Source organism: Colobus angolensis, unplaced genomic scaffold, assembly GCF_000951035.1.
Source record: "Colobus angolensis palliatus isolate OR3802 unplaced genomic scaffold, Cang.pa_1.0 Scaffold30, whole genome shotgun sequence".
Classification (NCBI taxonomy): Eukaryota; Metazoa; Chordata; class Mammalia; order Primates; family Cercopithecidae; genus Colobus; species Colobus angolensis.
Genome location: NW_012116266.1, coordinates 10016700 through 10042377, shown reverse-complemented (window position 1 = coordinate 10042377; position 25678 = coordinate 10016700). Strand labels below are relative to the sequence as shown.

The 25678-nt window shown below is 38.8% G+C and overlaps 1 protein-coding gene across 3 annotated transcripts in view; it reads right to left on the bottom strand.

Annotated features, from left to right (window-relative positions):
* The window catches only part of SATB2 (SATB homeobox 2), a 203782-nt gene that overhangs the window by 91222 nt on the left and 86882 nt on the right, over positions 1-25678 (bottom strand). For all 3 annotated transcript variants that reach the window (XM_011949970.1, XM_011949971.1, XM_011949969.1), the window contains 3 exons: positions 21874-22000; positions 20546-20669; positions 8462-8564 (listed from right to left, as the gene is read on the bottom strand). In XM_011949970.1, the coding sequence (XP_011805360.1) occupies positions 8462-8564; positions 20546-20669; positions 21874-22000 (354 nt within the window). The remainder of the gene's footprint in view (positions 1-8461; positions 8565-20545; positions 20670-21873; positions 22001-25678) is intronic.

Below are 25678 nucleotides of genomic sequence, written 5' to 3'. Positions count from 1 at the left end.
ATTTTCACCTGCTGGTCTCCCCAGTAGAAGAGGATGTCCCCACAATCATCAGATTTTAAATAAACTGGGCATTTTGTGGTCTACACACAAAGCCTCTCATTTCACACTCTGTAGATTCTTTGTCAGCCACCATCACATCTATATATGTTTTCTAGTTTTTTATTCTGTTTCTGGGCAGGACGAATGGAAATATGAAACTAGGAGCAATCTAAAGCACACACCCTCCTTGTTCCCCAGACATGGCCTGTCCAGATCCTATTTCAGGTGTTCTCACCACCAAGCCCCCCATGCCAACCATTCTCTCCTTCACTGCTAGAAGGTCATGCCAGCCCAGTCTCACACCCCATGGTATGAGCTGCCCATCCTCACCGTCCACTCCATCTCCAGAACCTTCCCTCCTTACACATCTCCTTGCCCTTCTCCCAGATTCTGAAGAAAACATCACTATTTTTCTTTCTTTCAAAGGCACCGTGTTATCTGTACCTCAGATCCATTCCCTCCTAGTTGATGGGCTCTTGCTTATCACTCCTCTTCCTCTTCAAAACTGCTGGCTCCATCCTCTTTCTGCTAATTACACTTAGCCCGCATGCTTCACTTAGCCACATTTAGACTCTTTCCTTTCATGTCCTTGACACCCCTCCCTTAGTAGATGCATAGGCTTTCCCTGTTCTCACACTGCAGAGACAGCTCCCTCCAATGTCATTTTGGTATCCTTTCTGCCAAAGCCAAGAGCCTCCAATTCCCTCTCCTCTCCCCTGCCCCTCCACTGCACCTTTGATAACACTCCCCCGCTGGTAATTCATCTTCCCTTGGCTTCGGTGACACCTCACTCTCTCTAGTTGCATCTTCTTAACTCCTGGCCTTTTTCTTCTCAAAGCTTCCAGCCCTCTCCTGCTCTTGCTCTCCACTTTAAGGAATGTTCGTTTGGTACCATTTCAATTGTCATCCAATAAAGTGGATGTCCTTTATTTATTTATTCTCCATCCTGTCCTTTAGTCAGCTGGTTCCACATCTCAAACAGCCTAATGGACATTTCTACCGAGTTGTCAATTCTCACTGAGGTATCAGCAATTTCATCTCCATTGGTATTGTCCTATTTCTGTCACAACCATCAAGAGTCACTAAGCTCAAAACCTGGATTTTGCTTGCATGTCTCCTTCTCATTCCCATACCCCTATTTACTCTCACCAAGTCTCATGGCTCTCCTCTGCCTGAACCTCTTGCATCGGCGGCTTCCTGTCTTTCTCACTTCTGCCACTCAAAGCCAGGGCTTCACTTCCCTCACCACTCCACTTCCGTCAATTACTGCAATAGATTTGACTTTGCCTACTTCCACCAGGTGTACATACCAACCTTCCCCCTCCCACCCACCTCCCTTCCTGCCATACACCCACTCACACCCTCATACATCTTCAGATGGTGTCTAGAGGAATCATTCTTAAAACCATCATTTTCAATATGTCACTCTCTTGCTGAAAAACCTTCAACAATCCTCAAAATACCTCAACTGGGCTTTCAAAGACTCCTAAGGTGTGTTCTCTACCTTCTCAGCCTTATTTTTCATTGTTACAACACATATGATCTCCCAGCCAGGTCCCAACCATTTCTTTTTTTTTTTTTTTTTGTGAGACAAGAGTCTCACTCTGTCACTCAGACTGGAGTGCAATGGCGCGATCTCAGCTCACTGCAACCTCCAACTCCTGGGTTCAAGTGATTCTCCTGCCTCAGCCTCCTGAGTAGCTGCAATTACAGGCATGTGCCACCACGCCCAGCTAATTTTTTGTATTTTTAGTAAAGATGTGGTTTCACTGTGTTAGCCAGGATGCTCTCAACCTCCTGACCTCATGATCCACCCACCTCTGCCTCCCAAAGTGCTAGGATTACAGGCATGAGCCACTGCGCCCGGCCAGGTCCCAGTCATTTCTATCAACATTTGGTGTCACTACCCTCCCTACATCCAGCTATGTTTTACCTTTGCCTTTTCACTGATCAAAAGCTTAGCCATTCTGCGCACCTGTTATATTATAGTATCAGGATAAATGTACCACCATTCTAGACATACTGGACACTCACTTGTAATTTTCTAAACATGCAATGCTCTTTTGTACTTCTCCATCTGTACTCATGATCAATCGGTTGCCCAAAACATTCCTCCTCCTCTTTTCCTCCTTGCCGCAGTAACTCCACTTGTCCTTAAGGTATAATTCATGCGCTGCCTCTCCCTAACTGCCCACCCTCCACCCCATGTCAAACCTAGCAAGAAGAGTTTCCGGACCTTCCTCTATGCCACCATCAAACTAGTTTATCTCACCACTATATATTTACCAGATCCATTTATACAGCTGCTTCTCTTGCCAGGTTAAGGGCAACACAACTAGAGGCAGGAAGCATATCTTATGTGCATACAGATGTTTCTCACTGCTTCTGGAACTAATTACAGCCCATAGCAGAAGTGCTCACTAAACATTTAGTTAAAATTATTTATTTAATTATGATTGCAATTATCTTGTGAGAAAGAAAAAGGTAATGCTCTCCACTGTATTCCCAGCCCTTAGAATCCTGCCAGCTATTATATATAAAATAGAAGCTAGAATTTGTTTTTGAATGACAAGGTATGTGTTACCTTATGAATTAAGCATTTTGCACAGATTGTAGGCTTTTGGAAAGCAGGAATTATGTCTCATGTTTCTTCCAAAGAGTAGGTATACATGATGGCTGGATGAATGAATAGATGTAAGAGAAGTAGGGAGGGGCATAAGGAAAGAAGTTCATTTTTCCCTTTGCATGATATAAATGTCTATTTAAAATAACATCATAAATAGTATAAATATGAGTAGATTGCAAGTTCATTTCTTTTAATCTACAAACTACATTATTAACAAACAAATGTTTTTACATCTTTAAACATGTATGAATAAGTATATTCAGCCCAACAAAGCAGTTACAGTACGGCTGGAATGAGCTTCTTAAGATCCATGCAAGGAATTAGTCCACGTCTAAGATGAGTGCTCAAGACATTCCCCACGCACCATTTTTCCACTTAAACTACCAATAAGCTTTCCACTGGAGGGCCGAGCAAGCATAGGCGATCTATGCATACTATCAGTGACTGTCACAATGAAAATGTGCAAGGCTCTTCCATGTGTTGAAAAACTGGTGAGATAAAAGGTGGTTGACAGTAGAAGTGATGTTTCTATTTCCATGAATCCAATGTTTGCAATGACAAGAGTAGAACTGGAGAATACTGTGGTAAGTGAAATAAGTCAAACACAGAAAGGCAAATGCTGCATGTTCTCACTTACATGTGGAATCTAAAACAATTGTATTCATAGAAGTAGAGAGTAGAATGGTGTTTAACACAGGTTGGGAGGTGGGAGCAGTGAGATGATAATCAAAGGGTACAAAGTCTCAGTGAGGAGAAACAAGTTTGGTTTTTTTTTTGAGATCTACTGTACAGCATGGTGAATATAGCTAATAACTGAGTACTGTGCATTTTAATATCACAGAGTAAGTCTCAGATGTTCTCGTCACAAAAATGTCAAATATTTGAGGTGATGAATAGGTTAATTCACTTGATTTAATCATTTCACATTGTATTAAAAATCATACCATCACTTTGTACCCCATAAATATAAACAGCTATAATTTGTCAGTATAAAATACATAAGTAAATATGTATACAATGTTCAAAGGATTTTATGTTGCCATTACTTTCAACAAGATACAACATAGGCAGAGGGCAGACAAACTTCCTTGCAGAACACTTCATTTAGATCTGAAGCTGAAAGCAAATTTCTTTCATGACAGAAAAATTAGGTAGACAAAAGTAAGTTACTTTTATCTCATCAGAATTAAACAACAGCAGAGGCAGAAGGACCAGGAGTTGATTAAAGGCATTGTCCTGACCACTGATACCACCATGGCTAAGCAAGGGCTGCCTTATGGAACCAGGTCAGGGGACATTGATTTCTCTATTCAACGCCAAGGCACCACTTTGTAAATGACACAATCATTTTTGAGTACAAGAGGTGCTTTAAATGTGGTAACATTATATCATTTCAGCTATAATGATCATAATTACTTATTTCTTTTAATCACAACCCACTTAACCACTTTAGTACAGAGGACTAGTTCAAGGAGTTTAATTTTCATTCAACATCTAATCTTTGTGTTTACCGAAACCCTTCAAGGGCTTTGTTTACTGTCTGCCTGCTGGCCTGGACGTTTGATCTTGCAAGACTAGATCAGACAGGGTCAGATAAAATACTGATTACTAGAATAAACCAGGCTTGGGGAAGTAACACTGCTTTTTAAAATCCTCTTTTCTCCCAGCTTTTTCATATCTGGCAAAAGAAGTTCAAATAAACAAATAAAATTAAGACAACTAACAATCAGAGGGTTCTTGGCCAATGACTGAGAAAAAAAAGTGATGGGGATAATTTTGCACTCTGGCCAAAATACAGGGTTTGGTTAGGTCCGCCCATTCTAATGGTATTATTTTATAACACAAATAATTTTATAATAGCCACCCATATTTGTGTAAACTTTCAATGACCCTTCCATTCTTGAGGCACATTAAATCATTGGGATTGACTTCACCTAAGATAACTGCTTATTGTGCTCTTGGTACCAGATGACGAACACTTTAGATATAAAATTATTTTCTTGTAACTTATCAATTAGGACATATTTAACATATATAAAAGATTCTTTATTAAGGCGTTTTCTTATTTTTATTATATCCCCTGCAAAAGTAGACTGCCATGAAAGTGAAACTGATGGTGGTACTACATATATGATTGCCCCTTCGTTTCATAACAATGATGGGGAAAGTTCACATCAGGAGTTCGGACAAAAAAAGTTGTGTAAAAAAATTAAAATTTTGCTAAAATGTGTAGAACTTACGAAAAAACTACTTTGGTAAATCCCTCATAATTCCAAGACCTTAAAAATAATTTTGGAATAGCATGAATGTTTCTAGGTGTCTATGGATTCTCCTCATGTACAATACTAAAATTCCTAAATATTAAACTTATTGTTTTTTGTTTTTTTTTTTTGCTTTTAGATAAAATGTACTTTTTTTTTTTTTCTTATACTTTGGAGCTTATGAACTCTATATTGTAAAATCTGGTCCAGAAGCAATTATAGTATGTGATGATCGGCAATTAAAAAAAAAATGCTGTCTAAACCAACCTACCACCCTACCCTACCTACCCACTCCATTTTCTTCAATGTCAAATACTCCTGGGAAACAGATTCATGGTCTTAGACCTTGAAACCAGAGTATACACACTGTCTCCCTATCTATCCTGAAGTAATGCTCATGTTAACTCAAATATGTCTGTGTCAACCATGATTGTCTTTGAAATTAAAGAAAAAAGGTAAACAGAATGTGCTTTGCTGTGATCACTGGGGAAAATAAAGTTAACATGCTAAGCCAAACCAATTTAGGACTTTCTAAAGAATAAGTGTAAATAGTTTAGCTATAATAACAACAAATTCAAAAAATGCACATTAAAATGTTTACTTCAAAATTTAGACAATTCCATTTGTATATAGTTTTTACATCTGTTTTTAATGATATCAAATTATTGATTGTTCATTTTTCTCATATTTATTTAAGCATTAACTATAGAATTTGCAATCTGATCTTTTTTTTAACCTTCCAGTAGATTTTTATTTTTGCCAGGTTTTAGTCATATTTACTTTGATCTTTCAGAGTATATCATTATTTTACTGTTTATTTATTTCTATGAGAAGAGAAAAAATTTTTGACCTAGGAGATCTATATGTGGCAATTTGTAACAGAATCACATAGCTTATGTTTAGGAAATCATGTTTTTGATTAAGAAGCAACCACTTAGTTCCCACTGTTTTATTAAAACAGACATTAGCAGATAATAGGAAACATATTTAACAATGTAGCCTTCATTTAGTTTGGGACGTCAGTAAGTTGACTTGAGATTTTCTTCTATGCTGAATAGTGCATAGAAGTACATGTAAATTGGTAACTTTGAGGTAGAAATGGAAGGTAGGGAGGCTGAGAGGGACATGGAACTCTGATTTCTGGGTTCTCAGAAAAAGCCCTATGGTGGAATTCTGGTTTCACTACTAATGGTTTCCAATTTTGGAATTCATTGCCTTTTTTTTCTTGTTGAAAGCAGGGACACAAACAAATTTTACAAATCAAATCGTTACTTTCCCATGAGAAACGGGTCCTACTAGGTAGAAACTCCCACAGCAACATCTATTCATAGAAAAAGGCTTCTACCAAATAAAATGTGCCTGCCTCAGTCCAACACTTCCTTTTTTCTGAGGGTCGAAAGTTACTAAAACGCACTTCTCTGGATGTTTATTTTCTGTGCACCATTATACCTGTCATGAATTCTTTGTTTTTCCTCCCACTCCCTTGGTTGATGAATCAACACCACTTGAACTGTTTTATGGCAGCTTGTGTTTACTTCACACATACCTTAACCTTCCCTTTTCTCCTCCTACTGACACACACACAGACACACACACACTTTTCAACAGCAATGACTAGCTCCATCTCTTTGAATAGTATGTGTACACAGTGTCTGACAGCCTCTTCGGGTGTGGATCCTTGACCAACTGAATGAAATCAAGGTCTCAGTCTGCTTTTATGGCACTTAAAGATTTAACTGTGCATTTACTATCTTTAAAAAAAAAAAAAAAAAAAAAAAGATACAGCTTGAAGAATTAAAGCTCCAGGAAGAAAAAAGAAAAGCAGAAGACATGAGTGTTAATGCGTGAACGCGCACACACACACACACATTCTGTAGTGGCAATTCTGAAAACACTAGAATGAAGAGTTTCCAATCTTTCTGAATCTGGAATTATACTCCAGCCTATTAAGAGGACACTCTCTTACTTTTTCTTATAACAGCAAGTAAATGGGATCTAACAAATGACCTTGAAGCTGCATGATTCTTTTGATTTTTAGCTGAAGAGGATATGCTGAAGCACTTTAACAATCCTATTTTAAAAGAAAAACTTGGAGGCAACACTTACAGAAAAGAAACCCTTCTGAGCCACACAACAATGTCTTATAATGAGAAGGAGTTATTCATCTTATAATGTACAAAGGTGAATATTAATATCCTAAAGCATTTGCCCAAACCAGGATCTAAAGTGTTCTAAGAATTTTAGAATCTGTTGAAAACAAATGGATCTTAATTCAGTTTTCAGTGTACTTAATTTCTCCTGGGTAGCGCAATATTTTGGCTTACCTTATAAAATGTATATTTAGCATAAAACACTCTCATTCCTTTGTGATCAGAAATGTGCTACCAATGTTTGTACACTTCATTTCTTCAAAAGATAACCCTGTAAAAAATCTCTCAAACACTCAATAGCCAACAAGCACTACTTTGACATCCTGTCTCCTCTGAGAAAATCTGCAAGTAGTAAAACAAATAAATTCATCCTTTACTTTTACTTACCCATCATAAATTGTCATTTGCCCTTCAGATGGGGGCAGAGTAAGCAAAGCTATGTATACATATTATAAAGTGTGATAAATATGGCATAATTATGCAAAATATGGACTGAAAGGACCATCAAAACCAATGTTACAAAAAATTCCCCAAATCCCCTCAGGGACCCTAGTAGGTAACATTTATCTGAATGGAGTGAAAACAAAAGAATTTTTCCACCACTGACATATTTGAAATGGTCCTGACATGTTTAAAGGTCTAGGTGATCCAAATAGCATGTTATTTACTATATAAAGGAACTTTATTTTCAGGACCAAACATAATTCCATATGTAATATACTACTGCTAGTAAGACTACTACTATTAATTATTAGTAGTAGTATACTATTATTTATCAATAGGTTACTTTGTGCCAGTATTGTCTTATTTAGTCCTCGCATCTACCCAGTGACCTAAGTACTTTATTCCCCATTTTCAGATGAGGAAATTGAGTCTTGGTGATGTTAAATAATTTGCTGAAGTTCCCACAGCTAGAATGTAGAAGCCAAAGATTTGATCCCAAGTCTGCCTGAATGCAGAGCCTGCCCGTGCTTTCACCATCGCTCTGGAATCGTCAACAAAGGGTCACAACATCAAACTCTATTTCTGACCAAAGCCATCCTGATACCCCAAGAGTATCTGTTAATCAGTATCCAAACTGTAAGTGCTGATTCAACCTAGAATGACAGCTTTTAAGTTTTCATTCTAAAGGATTTTGGTCTTTGTAGGTATCACTTATGAAAACTATAAACTTAACATATTGTGCTACTCATTTTACTTTTACTTCAAATATCTTCTTGGTGTTAAGGGAGCCAATTTGGATCTCATGACAGGAATATTAAAGATCTCACCTTTGTAAAAAATTAGATAAATTGTATCTAAAATGAGCATAAATTCCAAACAATCAACAATGCATGAACCTCAGAAACTGAAAACAGGCTTTACAAACAAAAAAGTCAGTTTACCTTTAATCTTCTTGTACTTTTTATACCATCTCCCAAACTCCTGGCACTTGGTTGCTGACACATTGGCATAATATGTGCTATTTACAATGGATGAAATCATACTCTGAAAAAAAAAATTATAGTTATTTTTTCAAAATATGACTACTTCTTTTTAGGGACAAGAAACTGCACTTTATAACCTGCACTAACCTCTTTTCTTTTAAACTTAAAACAGTCACTCTCCTGTAAACTGAACTATTAACATCAAACACGATTACCTGAATTTTCCATCCCTTTAATTAAAACAATGATAGTGCTTTCTCCAAAAAGTCAACCCTGGGGCAATGTCAACAATGGAGGGGACAGAACATGCAGATTAAATGCAAAGAGGAAGAACAGTTGTGATTTAGGAACCAGAGCAAAAGGTGAGATCAGATGCTCCAGCATCCGTAATCCAAATAATGCCTTTCAGATGTTTCTGTTCCGCTTCCAACTGCAACAAGCTTACACAGCCAAGAATCTGAGAACATCCGTGCTACACACTGCAGAACAACATTTAGGGAAATAAGTTAAATTAATATAATTTATAGAAACGTGTGATTAGAACTTGTGTGAAAATTCACCAAATGAAAAAATTAACAGTGCTATTTTAGGGCAAGGGAAACTAAACATAACACTTGTACTGTGTTTCAATCAAAAATGAACCAAATCTGAGTGCTTAAGTGCATGATTCTTCCTTACTCTCATCCTCCTCAGCCCAACTGCTCAGCTGATTTGTTTGTATTAATAATTGGGGTTAAAAGAGAAGGGGAGCATAGCCTGACATAGCACTGAAAAGTTAAAATTATAATTGCACACCTTGAATTGAACTTCCTACAGAGATATGCTTGCAGTTAATACAGTATGTTTGGGCCAACATTTGTGGCAGATGTTAACGTATACCTGAACTGACTGTGTATGTTTTATACACAGATTTTATTTCTTATTTTTATTTTGTCCTGGGCATAAACAATTCAAGAGATCCAAATGACCTGTGTAAGGTTTTATATCTTGCCTTGAAATCTCATCTTTCTCAAAAAAAGTTAGCCCCAGACACAGAACAGTTCAGAGAAATCTTAGAACTTCTAATGACATTTCTACAAAGCAGTAGAGATAAAAAGGGTAACAATAAATCAAGTTATTTAACAGGAGGTTAAAATGCCAGCAGACAGGCCTTCATAGACTCCCATTTGAAACATCAGACTCCTCTTTTTTAATCACTAATGCAGTACTGGTGGGGGAGGGGGTTCCTAATTCAATTCACAGAAACTTCTTTCGCAGATGGTTAGCCCTCTCCAGTTGCTGATCTATCCATGACAATTCCTTTCTCTAAGGGGAGATAGTAAGGATAACTCTTTTCATCTGAAGGTCTGAACACAGCAATGGGAACCCAAAGAGTTAATATCACGGGAGTGTATCACAGAACCTATGGGGCCTTGTCTGCTGCCTTATAGGATGACCACCGGAATCCTAATCTCCTGGAGGCGGGCTTCGGGCTTTGTGCTATTAACGACCAAGTACAACTCTTCCCTAACCAGCTGAGCTAGCTCCCGCTCTGGGCGGAGATTCTCTCTGTTCCTAGACTGTGAGACCCTTGAGGACAGTGACTATGTCTGTTTCATTTTTTTTTTTTTCTACCTCGTGTCTCACATAGTTCTGATGTGGGATATCTGAGTCACTGAAATTTAACACAGGAAAAGGGACAGAGATGAAATTTAAAAGTGCCAAAGTGAAATGTCATAATAATAAAATTTTTTTAACATGAAAGTAGCTTAATAATAGATGCATCAGCCACACTGGTGTATGTGAATAATCACAAATGTACTTGTCATCTCTCTATCTTGTTTGTATGAATTTATCCTCTGGAAAGGCATAGGATACATAGCCATGGCAGGAGTCAGATTTAAACCCTGTATTGCCAAATGGCCTAGGAAATGGACTAAAATGAACAGTGTCTAATTACTGGCACCATTCCTCAATTCTTCCTGGCCCATAATAGGAGGCCACAAGCCCAGAAGCCTACATTGCTTTGGCCCCAGATAATCCAAATTCCCCTCACTCTCTACCCTCTTTACTTTGTCCTTCCTCCTGCTGTATCTTCAATTGACCCTGCACAAGGCAGAGTGGCAAGGAAATGAATATCTGGGCTTCTACTGGCTCTATCAGCAGGTCTTATATTTCACACAACTCATTTATAAAGGAGATGTGGGCTACCCTGACTGAATCAGATTTGTTTTCTGTCCCAGATAATCATAAATAAGTTGTTACCTCTACTGATTACAGAACAAAAACATAAACAGGTTTGAACTATGAACTGGGCAAAAAACAAAACAAAACAAAAAAATAATAATAAGTAGCGAACAAATTTCCTAGATGAGAATCTTTAATCACCAGAAAAGTCTGTTTGAGTTTATGACACATTTTATTCATGTCAATTCCCTGCAGGTCTTTATACAGAGCTAACACCCAAAATAGTTTTTAATGATAAGAATTGTTATAGTCCATCCTCAGAAGACTTTAAAATCAGAAGATAAAAAAATACCTTGGGAATATTTTAAAAGCAAGGCCATGTTATGTCTGATTATTCCAGTTTCATGAATATTTTTTAACCCTAAATTAGACTGTTAAATTCTCATAATCTGAATGTAAATCACTAGGCTTCACTAGCATGCTCTGGACACATACTACACATCTCGATGTTAGTGTCCAGAGCATATCTAGAACATCAAAACTTAATTAATGATCTGTAAAGTTGAAAGGGGCTAACATGAGCCCAGCATGTGCTATTACTCTACAGGAAACAATGTTCTCCAAAGATACTGGGACACAGAGAATCTGTGTTTACCATACGTCACCCACTTTTTATGCTTGAACATCACTGAAATAGAGATCCATCTTACAATCAATAGCATCATAAACCTGGTAAGACACAGTTGATGCAGAATGGCATAAGTAATAATTAAAATCTTTCCCACCTACTACCCTGCCAAAAAAGATCTAATTCAATTTTTTCCTTTTAAAATATGTATAATTTTGCAGTTTATGTTGCTCTTTGTTTTCCAGTCATTCTAAAGCAACCATACAGTTGGACTTCTAGAATCCACATCTTTTTGATAAAGGAACAAGATCTGAGTCAACTTTTTCAATCCAGAATGCTACCAACTTGAGTATCCCTGTTTACACAAAGCAATACTAATACAAATAATCCAGAAAACATGTGTATTGCTATTTTTAACACTTAAACCGAGGAACTATGATTTACTAAGGCCAATATTAAAATGATTTTGCATTTACTAAGCATGTGTCGCTTTGCACGGTGCTGGGCTGTGAAAAAGAAAGGATGAGGGTACATGTATAAATGGGCAACTGAGGCAGTCCCCACTCAGATACTGAGACACAGCCACAAACCATCACATAAACAGTGGCTGCAGACAAAGCTATTTTATGAATAATATTATATTCTAAGATAAATTAAAAGGGTTAAAATGTCTTTCCAACTACAGAAACTTGAAAATTTCTGACTTCTTTGTAGTTAATTATGAAATTTTAAGTACAAAGATTTTTGGATGGGAGATGAAGTCTAGGTGTCCTTATTTGTAGTCAATTTGACATTTAGTTTGCCATTAATATCTAGAATTTTTAAAAAACAAGGTATTTAAGAAATCAAACTATATTAGATTTTTCTTTACTTATTCCAAAGTTTACTAGGCAGACTTGAATTTGCTGTAAGCCAAACTATAAGAGAATAAATTTTATAATATTGTTATTTAAATACTTACGATAGTTAGATTGATCTATCTAAAAATAAATTTTCTTTTAGGTTCCTGAAACAAATTTTTAACTCACTTGTTTGTTTTTCAACTAGCCCAGAGAATAGATGTTACATATGATTATAAGCATGGTTCCATTTTCAAACTGAGGCCCCAGAAGCTCAGAATGAAAAACATCTTTCCCATAGTTGAATAGCACTGGGAGGCACCATGAAGACACTCTGTTAGTGGACCAGTATTTCATGGGTCTTTTAAGAAGGGAGACTAACAAATGAATGGAAGGAAACATTCACCACCACCTCCATCAGCAACCACAAGATCAACAGCTGATGCTGCAACCAGTACTTTAGACAAAACAAAAAACAAGGTAACAACAGCAAAAAAAAAGAAAAAAGGAAAACATGAAGTCTGTGATCTCAGGTCCCCTATAGAAGTTAATTAAGAAGTTTAGAATCAAAGAAAACTATGGAACCTAAAGAGAATTTAAAACTTAATAGGAAAAAGCAAAGTAATAAACACAGGTTAAAATGATTTGTACGATACACTTAGAAAAACAGATCTGAGCATCCCCTTTTCCCAAAATAAAACAAAAGATAAAATAACTGGATATCCTTCACTACATTCTGCTTGGCTTGGTGGGATTTATTTGTTTGAAAAGCAGTGTGGTACTAAGAGTAGCTAAGCTGAAAACACATAATACACTTGCTATGAAGAAGAATATTTTTAAACCAATGTGAAGAATTACATTTTCTGTCAGTGAGAATTCCCTGTTTGGGGGTGGAGGAGGGGCATCCCCTAGCCTCCTCTTCTATGTCTGCATGAAGGAGAGAGCAAAGACAGGCAATGAGTGATGTGTGCATTCTGTGCTCATTTTCGGCCTTTTCAATCTGCTTGGTGATATGCTAAATAACATATTAAACATGAGAATATAATGATACTTCAATTAGGTAAAGGGAAAAAAACTGATTTGGAGGAATTACTTTGTCATGAAAAAAATTCATTTAATGTCATTTGGCAGCCTTCTACTATCCCACTCTATCCCCACTTCTGAGCTATAACATCAGAATTGAAAACTGTTGCCATTTTAAGGGAAAGAAACACTTCCTCTGAACTTCGGAGTATGAAAACACTACATTTGAGAGCTCTTCCCCTAAGCTGTCGCTGAATGGCCCGCTTGTCTAACGTCAGCACCCTCACCTGTGACTGGGGATATTGTCTCCTGCATCAGAGAGTGTAAGGATTCTCTGAGATGATTTGTGTAAAAGGCCTAGCACAAGATGTGGAATCAACAAATGTCATCTTTCTCCCCACTGTGCAATCACTTCTTATGGTCACTGCAACCCCCTGGTTAGGAATTATTTTCAAGCTGTCACTTGTGAACCTTCTTCAACATGAGTTCATGAGGTTGGGACACAAACTAAAACAACCTCACATGAAAATAACTAAAACAGACAGTTGGCAACTGGTTAACATGAGACATGATGCATCCCCACTACATACATGAACTTAGGTCAAATTAAACGGACAGTTGACAACCGGTTAACATGATTCTGGTCCATGCAGTTGATCAGTCACTATATATGATGAACACATGCTCAATTTTTTTTTTTTCTGCTGACCCAATTGGCTGCTCGATTTCACTGCTCAACTGTTTTGGCATGTTGTACATATGAGTTAAGTCCAAATGGGTAAGGCTTGCTTAGGATGACAGAAATAATTATCCTACAATCTATTTCTAAAGGCACACTATATAAGTGCCACATCATTGTCACACTGGAAATCTAGTAACTTCTTTGCAGTTCAATAACTTTAGTCAGTCATTTTGTTCCTCAAATATTTAGCAATAAAGTCTCAACCAGCACCACGGGACAGAGCTGCTTCAAAAACATGTCTACATGCTAAGTAAAATAAATCAGCACAAAATAAATGTTCTATGATTCCACTTACACAAGGTAGGTAGAATAGGCAAATTCACAGAGGCAGAATACAGAATAGAGGCTACCAGGGGTCAGGATGAGAGGTGAATAGGGAATTGTTGCTTAAAGGTTAGACTTTCCATCTGGAGTGATGAAAAAATTCTGGAAAGAGACAGGGGTGATGGTTGCACAACACTGTGAATGTAATTAATGCTACTCAATTGTAAGCTTAAAAATGTTTAGAATGGCAAACTTCATGTTATGTATATTTTACCATAAAAAATATTTTAACATGTCTAGAGTCACAGAGAACATGTGTAAGAGTGGAGCACATTGGAAGTTGCATGCACTTGCAAATTGTTCTTTTCATCACAATTTTCAGGCTGTGTGCAGTGGCTCATGCCTATAATCCCAGCACTTTGGGAGTCCGAGGCAGGAGGGTCACTTGGGGTCAGGAGTTCAAGACTAGCCTGGCTAACGTGGTGAAACCTCATCTCTACTAAAAACACAAAAATTAGCCGGGCATGGTGGCGCTCACCTGTAATACCAGCTACTTGGGAGGCTGAGGGGGGGAGAATTGCTTCAGCCCGGGAGGCAGAGGCTGCAGTGAGCTGAGATCATGCCACTGTACTCCAGCCTGGGCAACACAGCGAGACTCCGTCTCAAAAAGAAAAAAAAAAACCCACAATTTTCAGTTAACAAGACTGTCTCTTTAGTCATCCCATCTGAACATCAAGATCGCCTATGAGATGCACAAGGCAGGTACTGGTACCTCTACTTATTTAAATGGGTCAAAACCCTGAGCACCTGGGGTTTTGCAATCAAAAGCCGACCTTAGGTCTTTCAACTCTTCCTCAAGTAAGAATAAGTAAGCCACAGAAAGATGCAATCATAATGTTTTCAAATTGGAACAGCTAAGGACTATTTAATAAGGGAGGACTACGCCTAAGGTCTGCTAAATTAGGATGCTCAGGACAGCCAGTGGCAGAGGAAAGAGGCTGCGAGTGGTTACTCACAGAGACATTGGAGGGAAAGGAAGAGGTGCCAGCACTTAAACACACTTTGAAAGGTGAAATCAAAAATAAATATGCAGACACACAACCACAATCTGTACTTTCCAAGCATCTGGCCAGAGAACGGCTAAATCATTACTTCTCTGTTTTAAATATATATACCTCAGGCTACAATTGTTGCACTTTTATGGACTTCTCCATACCTTTCTTCTGCCTTCAAGGCTGCTCTTTTGAACTGCAGACTACTGGGGTGTTCAATAAAGTATGAACTATCCACTGAATCATTCCCTTATGTAATTGCCAAACTCGAGTGAAGAATCACCTAAAATGGTTTAGCTTTTAAGGGAATAAGGAAAAATTATTTCAATAACAGGAATCTTTTACTCATGAGTTGAGTCTATTTTTGAAAAACCCAACAAGCCACCTTTCTCACCTAAGGTGAGTAGTACTGGATGCCTCACTCTCTTCTTCCTATATTGAAAGGATTTTAGTTCCTCCCTCAGATTCACTGTTGTATCCCCAACCCATCGCAAAGTACCTGATTCTTAATCAGGACTCCAGGAATGCCAGTGGAAATATACTGCTGAATTACCGTTTTACCTTGCTTTGAACAAAAATGCATTCTGTTTCACTTTACATAGGCTGAACTACAAAAACTGCATGCATCTATCTGTTCTGTGACAACCACCAACAAAATGGGCGTGCTTATCTCCACACTAAATTACAATCTAGCTATGCAATTTAAGTGAATAATCTGGAATGTTTAAGGATAATGGCCCTAGGATGAATGCCACGGTCCACATTACACATCCATGCTAGCTGAAACAAGCTATCTCAGTGAGATTTTCCATAATCACACAACATATCAGAAGCCTAAATCAAATCTCCCCCAAATCTAAACAATAGAAATGAGCCCCTGTTTAACTGAAATGTGCTGGGCATCAATCACCAAATTATTCTATTCACTGTTTCTAGTTCAAAATGTTTTGAAGCTGCCAAGAACACTGTAATAATAATAAAACTTTAACTTTACATACTAATAAAACTATACTTTCTGAAACATTTTTAAACTTAATTCATTAAGCACATCAGAGAATTGGTTGACTGAGAGTGGTATTGCTCCTGTCATGGGACCTTTGGCAACATCTGGAGACATTTTGGTCATCACAACTGGGGGAAGGGGTATAGTGGCATGCTAGTGGCATCTAGTGGGTAATGGACAGGGATGCTGCAATGCACAGGGCAGCCCCCCACCACAAAGAATTATCCTGCTAAAAGGTTAAACTCCTGCATTATAGTAATAGCTACATACAAAACATACATTATGCTGAGTGCTGTGGACACAAAGATCAATAAGAGATGGCCCCTGTTATTGTGGACAGCTCATCTAGTGATGGAAATTGACAGGTAACAATGACAACAGGCCGAGATAAGTGCTGTGACAGGGGTATTTACAAAGGCTACTAAGAGCAGAAGTAGCAACTACTTCAACCAGGAGGTTGAGGCACTTCACTAGCAGTGACTTTCCAGCTGGAATCTGAAAGATAATTTCATCAAGTAGAAAACAGTAGTGCATTCTAGCCAGGTGAAATCATGTATGCAAAGGCAAGCAAATGTCAAACTGAAGGACTCTAGAGTCACCAGGATTGTGTGCAGGGGCTTCCAAAGCCAGAGATTAATAAGGTACATCTCCCTGAAGAACTGGTCTCATGTGGAGAGGAGATTCCTAACTTAACAGGCAAAATGATTCTATGGCATTTAAAAAAATATTTAAAACATAGGGGCCGGGCGCAGTAGCTCACGCCTGTAATCCCAGCACTTTAGGAGCCTGAGGCAGGTGGATCACGAGGTCAGAAGATCGAGACCATTCTGGCTAACACGGTGAAATCGTGTCTCTACTAAAAATACAAAAAATTAGCCAGGCATGGTGGCAGGCACCTATGGTCCCAGCTACTCAGAAGACTGACTCAGGAGAATCGCTTGAACAGGGAGGCGGAGGTTGCACTGAGCTGAGATCACGCCACTGCACTTTAGCCCTGGAGACAGAATGAGACTCCATCTCAAAAAAACAAAAACAAAAAACAGTAAAACAGGTATATGGACTAGAATATAAACTCGGCATCAATTTTTAAGATGATACAGAAGATGGCTTTGTTAGATTTGTAATGCTATACTAGTTAGGTTGCTCCCACTCTCGAGATATTTTGAGCAATGGTAAACATTTCAAAATAATTAATTTAATGTGTTCTGGATATAGGATGAGTGCAGGAAGAGGGAAGAAGGCACCTCTACTGAAATATAAGGCTGAACAGTGTCATCTTGATGGTCCTTATGCTATGGAGTCTGTACTTCCCATAGGGTGGGTAGGGGGAGTGACTGGGGAATTATAAACAAGGAACACAGGAGAATCAGGTGGCAGGAGAAAAGTCATGAGGCAAGAAAACCTGAAATATTTTAGATGACAGGTGATGAAAGAATGAACAAAGCAGTGGCGCAAGCGAAAAAGATTTTAGATGGAGAAGTGATGGAACCCAAAGGACCAAACAGAAGGGTGAAGGAGAAGGAACTGTTTAGGTCAGGCAACTACATGGGCAAACCATGAGAGCAGACAGTGGAGGGGGAAAGAGGTTTCTATAATAGGAGTAAAGATGATCTCATTTGAACATCACAAGACAACCCTCCAAATTATATGAAACATGCAAATACAATGATGCCCAGCTTATAGAAGAGTTTAATGAGGCTCTGAGAAGTGAATGGACTTGCCCAGGATCACATATCTGCCATAAAAGAACTGAGATTAGAGCCCAGGGCTCTCAGGTCCTGATCTAGATTCTCCTCACTCATGTTGCCTCTCTAGTCATATTTGTAATCATAACCAAACATGATTGTCATGATACAACAGTTTGGACTAAACTTCCACGTGCGTCAGAAGCCCTGGATAAATTTCTGAATTGGTAATATCAAGTTAGAGGCTTGTACACTTTCAGGCAAAGCCCATTTTGACTTCTATGTGAATGCAAGAGAAAATTAATTGTGAATGATTGTGAAATTTGGGAAAAATTATTGACAGATTTTCCTAACTCGTTCTTTATCCAGTTCCTCTGTATCACTAACATAATCAAAATATGCATTTGACAACTTTGTATGCAACAAGGCTTTAACATCTACATACATATCTACAGGTAGGTTTTAAAATGGCGTGCATGAAAAGTCCTAAACATAAGGTCAGAATAATGTCCTTTTCTATCTAGCTGCCTATACATGCCTTCTTGATTTTTTTTGGAAGCAAAAATATTAATAGCATACTTTGCTTCAGAGGATCCAAATTCCAAAACACCCTCAAAGACACACACACACACACACACACACACACATATTCAGTTCACATAATATCTCAATAATAATAGCTGATACTGTTTATAGTGCATCATTGCATGCCACGCATTAGGCCAAGCATTTTATGTAATTTCCAATCATTTAATCCTCTTTATATAACTCAGAACCATTACTACTCAGTTTTACTAACCAAACAAGGGGGGCTCATAAAGGTAAGGTTATAGAGGCTTGTCAACCAGGACATGAATCCAGCTCTGATTCCAGGATACATGCTCTTAACCAATAGCTTTCCTATCTTTCAGAGACTCCCTTACCCTGGAACAAAGCTCATGGCACAGCAAGTTTCTATAATAGGTTTCTCATCATTTTCCCTTGAACTTAACAGACATTGTCTTAAATCATGTGTAGCAGCTCACACCAGGAAACAGGTTTCCATTCAAAGCTTTAAATAATTTGTCAACTATGTTCATTTCTACAGCAGCCCTAATCCACCATAATCAAAATATTATCTCAACCGTAGAAAAAAATGGGGTCCCAGTTCATGAACACAAATGGAAAAGGCAGCCCTTTCGTCCACTGCTCTTCTTTTGATCCTCTCAATCTCATTTTCATGGCTTGTATTAGTGTATGCTATGTTCCCTAAAAAATGGAGTATCACTTTTCCTCAAGATGCATTTTCTTGTAGTGAATTCACTATAAAACCGCTACAAATGCATATGATGTAAAGATCATCTCTCTACACCAGACCGGCAAAAGGTCCAATAAATCATGCATAGATGGGTTTAGCATGGCTGACTCATCCAGTTGATCAAGTAAAACAACAATCTGGAGCACCCATTTTGAAAGGGGGCTGTGGGAAGTAGCATCTCAACCTACCACTTAGCCAGCTAGTATGCTTAGGCAGTGAATGTAAGTGCTTCTCTAAGCTCCTATTTCTTGATCTATAACATGGAGACACTCGTTCCTATCTCCGATGAAATACGTGAGAAGTTAATGAATGTGTATGTAAAACGTTTATTTTCCTTCTTTTTTTTTGAGACAGGGTCTCGCTATCTTGCTATGTTACCCAGGCTGGTCTCGAACTCCAGGGCTCAAGGAATCCTCTGGCCTCAGCCTCCCAAAGTGCTGGGATTACAGGTGTGAGCCACCATGCCCAGCCTGTATACATAAAATGTTTTAATACTCTCTCCTTACCCTAAAGTCTCAATAAATGCTAATTTTTATTTTTTATTTTTTTGAGATCCAGGGTCTCACTCTGTCAACCAGGCTAGAGTACAGTGGTGTGATCTTGGCTCACTGCAATCTCTCCCTCCCAGTCTCAAGCAATTCTCCCACCTCAGCCTCCCAAGTAGCTGGGACTACAGGCACATGCCACCGCGCCCAGCTAATTTTCGTATTCTTTGTAGAGATGGGGTTTCGCCATGTTGCCCAGGCTGGTTTCGAACTCCTGAGTTCAAGCAATCAGCCTGCCTCAGCCTCCCAAAGTGCTGGGACTGCAGTCATGAGCTACCCCGTGCCCGGCCAATAAGTTATAACTTCTATTCTACAACCAGAAGCAACATAATCTTTTACACCTCAAATGCAGTGTAAGTCTATAAATAAAAGAGAAGACAGTTGTTTAAGAAGAAGGAACCCCTCCCTGGCCGGACGCGGTGGCTCAAGCCTGTAATCCCAGCACTTTGGGAGGCCGAGACGGGCGGATCACGAGGTCAGGAGATCGAGACCATCCTGGCTAACACGGTGAAACTCCGTCTCTACTAAAAATACAAAAAAAACTAGCCGGGCGAGGTTGCGGGCGCCTGTAGTCCCAGCTACTCGGGAGGCTGAGGCAGGAGAATGGCGTAAACCCAGGGGGCGGAGCTTGCAGTGAGCTGAGATCCGGCCACTGCACTCCAGTCCGGGCGACAGAGCGAGACTCCGCCTCAAAAAAAAAAAAAAAAAAAAAAAAAAAAGAAGAAGAAGGAACCCCACTGCTGGAGAGTCTACCAATGGCTTCTTCTGTTTCCCAGACCCCCACCTGAAGATACTGACCTGGGAGAGAGGGCATTCTTTGGCTAATGTGCTCTGGTTCATCTCTTTGAGCAGTTCCTTTAAGGCATTGCGGACTGTGGCATGGTTCCACTGCTCCGCAGGCAAGTCTTCCAACTTTGAACAACTGCAAAACAGATTAAGAATGAACAATACACACACCTCACCCAGGGCCCCTGACCGAAGAGGAGACAGTGCAGCAGCTATTCTTGGGTCTTGTGGGAGCTGCAGAAGATATGCTGAAGAATGGGGTCTAAGTGAAGGAAGAGAAGTAAAACTGCTTCTCCAAGACTTTGCTAGAGCCCAAGGGGTCTCTTTTAAGTTTGTCCTCCCACTCATCCAAGAAAACTAGTCACTTCCGATACAAGAAATGCTATTTTTATAAAATATGATTTTTCCAATGTGTTGATGGAGATGGCATGGCAGTGTGGTTATAAACTTCCCCAATACAAATGTAATTATTGAGCATGCCTAAGGTTAACTGTAAACAAACATTCCCCGTCAGATTTGCAGTTGGAAGGCCCACCTCACCCTCATAGAATGGCTCAGAGTTGCTTTCTGAACCAAAAAATGACTTTTAAGATCCTCACCCATTCATAGACACAGATGGGGATACCGGGGGTCCATTTTTAAAGTATAAATTCCCAAAAAAGGGGAGATCCAAAACACTTACACTAAAGGACAACACTCCTTAAATCACACCTAGCAGGCACTTTACAATAAAAGACTGCAAAGAACCTCCAGTTCTTTAGAGGGATATCTTGTTCTGGATGCCATACTTGAAAAAATAAAGAAATCATCCCCAGAATCTCTGCAGACCACAAAGTGTTCTTTTTTGTTTGTTTGTTTGTTTGTTTGTTTGTTTTGATGTGGCCTCAGAAAGGGAAGAAAAAGATCTCCTATGTCAGGACATTCTTGCTAAACCTCCTACAAGAACAAAACTCTCCCCTCATAACACAAACCTGAAAACAGCAGAGGTGTTTATTCTTCAAATACTATGTGCTACACATTTAACCAGGCCTAAAGGACCCACCGAATAAGGGACTGTGTAAAGTTCCTCCTAAGGGCTATAGATTTTTAATGATTTGTCAAGCTGCCCCTAGGTTACCACTTCACTGCTTCTGAAAACAAAGCATAAAGTAATTGGAATGTGACTATAAAGACACCTGGGGAAGGGCCCTCCTTCTCCTTCTCTCCTTCTCTCTCCTTCTTTTCATTTTGTCCAATGTCCAGAAATTAATAAAGACAGGACATGCTAATCTTTGCAGTGAATCTATGATTGACGGAACAGCTCTGAGAGTAAGGAAAAGCAGATGTTCAGAAACACCCACCTTTGTAATTGGATTTTCAACGTCACAACATGATAGACATCTTGTAGCATGTCGGCCACTGTCGCGTCGGGTGCATCTGTCACATAACTGAGGGGGAGAGGGTTCCACCTTCCCAGCTTGATTATTCCTGCACAGGGAAGAAAAACATAATAAACACATATCTGCTATTTATTAAACCTTCCCATTGTTTGTTCAATGTTAAGAAGGTCATTCAATCATCAACATCCAAGGCCCACTCAGATATTTTACAACCCAGAGCAATAAGCTATTTCTTTCTGGCTGACAATTGAGTTAGTTAACTATACAGGAAGATGGGAAGGAAAGAATGAGGTTTAATCACAGACAATCAGTTCTTTTATGTTTTCCTGTTTCTTAAATTACTTAGAAAACCATACGGATACTTCCTTCCCCCCAGAATTGTTTCACATTCTAACTTAAGGCTGATGCTAAATATACAGGACTGCTGATTTCATAGACAAAAAAAAAAAAAAAAAAAGTAAGCCTTAAGTAAATATAAGATTCAGTTTTGAATTGTACAAGAAAATTCCTGTGTGTGGGCTCAGTACGCAGTTACATCCTGACTGTGGTGCGATTCCCAGTGCGAACAGCATTTGGAGCTCATGAAGCAGTCAGAGTTCGCTCCCATGTCTGCGTTTCAGCAGGCAGTGGGGCTGCTTTCCCAGGCCAAATGCAATATCACAGTGACTGACCACAGATCAGAAATGGCAAAGATGCCCTCAACTTCCTCTTTTTTTATTCCTCAGCTCTTTAGACAGTGACAATAGTACTTTTTCCCTGTGGATTTCCTGCTGCATATGGTAAACATGCATAACAATGAAGAAATAATAAAAATCCTTTTTAAGCTGGGGCTACGTACAGCAGCAATTTTAGGAATACCCTTGTTAGAGGAAGATTCATGGGATGGTTTCAGCAACATATGGTGAAAATGCTAACTTATTCATAAGATAGGCCCATTTTATCTGGGACACAGGGCACACATAACATTGATGAAGAAAAATAGAGAAACCCATTTCACATATGACACATGGTAACAAAAATTTTATTTGTATGCAATGAAAAATCCCACAGTCTCCAGGATGTCAGAAATTGCCACACATAAAAAGCAGTGATACTTTAGTGATCAAAGAAAAACAGCATTTTTATTTTTGACAATACAGGTGAGTCCAACTACACTGTTCTTTAAAAATACATATTGTCATCAAAGAGAGAACACCTGTGTACCCAAGTGAACGTTTAAAAGCTTCACAAAATGATAGCTACGGGGCAAAACTCCAACAATAGGAAATGAACTTTCTGGTCAGGGCACGTCCTGTCCAAGATGAAATAAATGAATGCGCAATGCTTGACATAATGCTTGAAAACAGGGAATAAACAGAACAAAAATATTAAAATGATACACTGTTTCAGTATTAAGATTTAACAATCTGGTGCTGAATATGCTGCAGTATAAATAGTGCCTGGACTCAGATCCAATAAAGCAACACAGCTCTCATTCATAGTACCGTATGTCTCCAGTTCTGGCTCCTTAAGTCATATTTCACTTGCCAAGAAAAGCTGTTTTCTTGCGGGGATAGTTTTCTTAACATTCTCTCTCATGACAATGAAAAGTGCACAGCACGCAGCATGTAGTAGTCATGAAATGAACATCCAGGGCCCACTGGACAGCCACCCACGAGAGAGTGGGTCTGCTTCCTTGCTTCTTTTACTCCTGACATTTGCAAATACTAAAAAGAAACCATGTAACATGTCTAACATATTTCCTTTTAAAAAAAATCATTCTACAATTTTAAATTCCTTTCAAAAGTCATTATCATGATCACCCATAAGTTGAACATAAATTGGCTGTGTTCTAAAGTCACACAGATAATATATGAGAGAATGGGGCGGGAAATGAAGTTGACAACTGTGCACTATGATAGGCAAGTAAAAGAAGCAGATTTTGTGGGTCATTTTGGTTACTAAGACTATGCAAGTAATATAACAAAAAGGACCCTACAAGCTTCAATGCACAACTCCACAGGAGATTCATTCAAGCTGTTGTGGTGTCAGTAGTTGATTCCTTTTTATTGTAAAGAAGTATGCCATTGTAAGAATACACACCACACTATAGCCAGACACAACAGAATATATCTGTATGATTTCATTTATATGAAATATAAGAACAGGCAAGACTAATCTAATGGGGATAGAAGTCAGAGGGACAGAAAGGGGCACTGCATAGACAGGGACATATGAGGATTTTCTTGTTTGGCATGGTGTTGCATGGTTATACAAATTGTCAAAATTTATCAGACTAATCACTTAACATCCATACATTTTGGTATGTAAATTATACCTCGATTTTTTAGAGAGGGGAGGGAGAGAAATCTCTACAGGATATAATAGACAACTCATTCTACTGGAAATAGAATCTCCATATAGGTAAATTCTTACCCCCTCCCCCGATGAGCTGGAAGACGACTTGTTTGGGCTAGAATTAGACACACACAGGTGTTTTAACAACACTTAATACCTCCACATAGAGCAGCTGCTACAGGTTGGTTTCTATATCTTGGAAGAGAGCTGTTGGCACATGCTATTCTCCCAGGCAATGGGAAGTGTATGCTTTTCCTTTTTTGCACCTTATTAACTAACCTTCTAGTCCTAGAAGTCATGGTCTCTGCTCAGCTATTTACCAGGGTCTGCAGGTACAAGATCTGCTGGAGAGCTATGGCTGGAAGCCCACTCTGTTCCAGCCAGGTAGGGGCTTGGAGTAACTCTTAATGAGCCTTTCCTCCAAACAGGATCTCTGTCTAATGCACTGTATTAATCCTCTTTGGAAAATCATTCCTTAGAACAGTCTTCCTTCCCTGATATAAAATAGACAAAAATATTACTTGGAATAGTAGTCAAGTGTTAATTGAGGAAATCAAATTGGGAAGCAGTATACCATAGTGACTAAGAATGCAGGCTTCCAAGTTAAATTGCCTCTGTTCACATCCTGGCTCTGCCACCTACTAATTATGTAACCCTAACAAGTTACTTAAAATTCTCCATACCTCAATCCTCTCATCTGTAAATTGGAACAATAAAAGTACCGATCTTACAAGAGTATTGTGCACATTAAATGTAAAAATTAGTAAAGAGCCTGAATGTAATTTAATCTCAACAATTTAGTCATCCTTTTGACCTTTTTAATGTGTCTTAAAGATATAGTCAGTTTATTTCAAAATAGATTGACTCAAAAGATTTTTTATCATATTAGCTTTCAGTCATGTGTCTATAAAAGACTTTTGTTTTAAATCACAAAGGAGGAGTATACATCAATATGTCCCATCTTCTATTCCCACCACTTCCCCATTCATTTCTTCCATCCTTGCTCCTCAGTGACTTCTTTCCTTTGACCTATAAGTAGATTGAGATTTCCCCTACTTTTTTTTTTTTTCCTGACACAGGGTCTGGCTCTGTCACCCAAGCTGAAGTGTAGTGGTGAGATCTCAGCTCACTGCAACCTCTGTCTCCCAGCCTCAAGTCAACCTCCCACCTCAGCCTCCTGAGTAGTTGGGACTACAGGTATGTGCCACCACACCTGACTAATTTTTGTATTTTTATAGACACAGAGTTGCACCATGTTGGCCAGACTGGTCTCGAACTCCTGGGCTCAAGCAATCTACCCACTTCAGCCTCTCAAAGTGCTGGGATTACAGGAAAGGGCTACCCACTAGCCCTCCCCTACTTTAAAACAAAAACACTATGACAATCTCTCTGTTCCCTCAGTCTCTTATTTTCTGCACCACCAAACCTA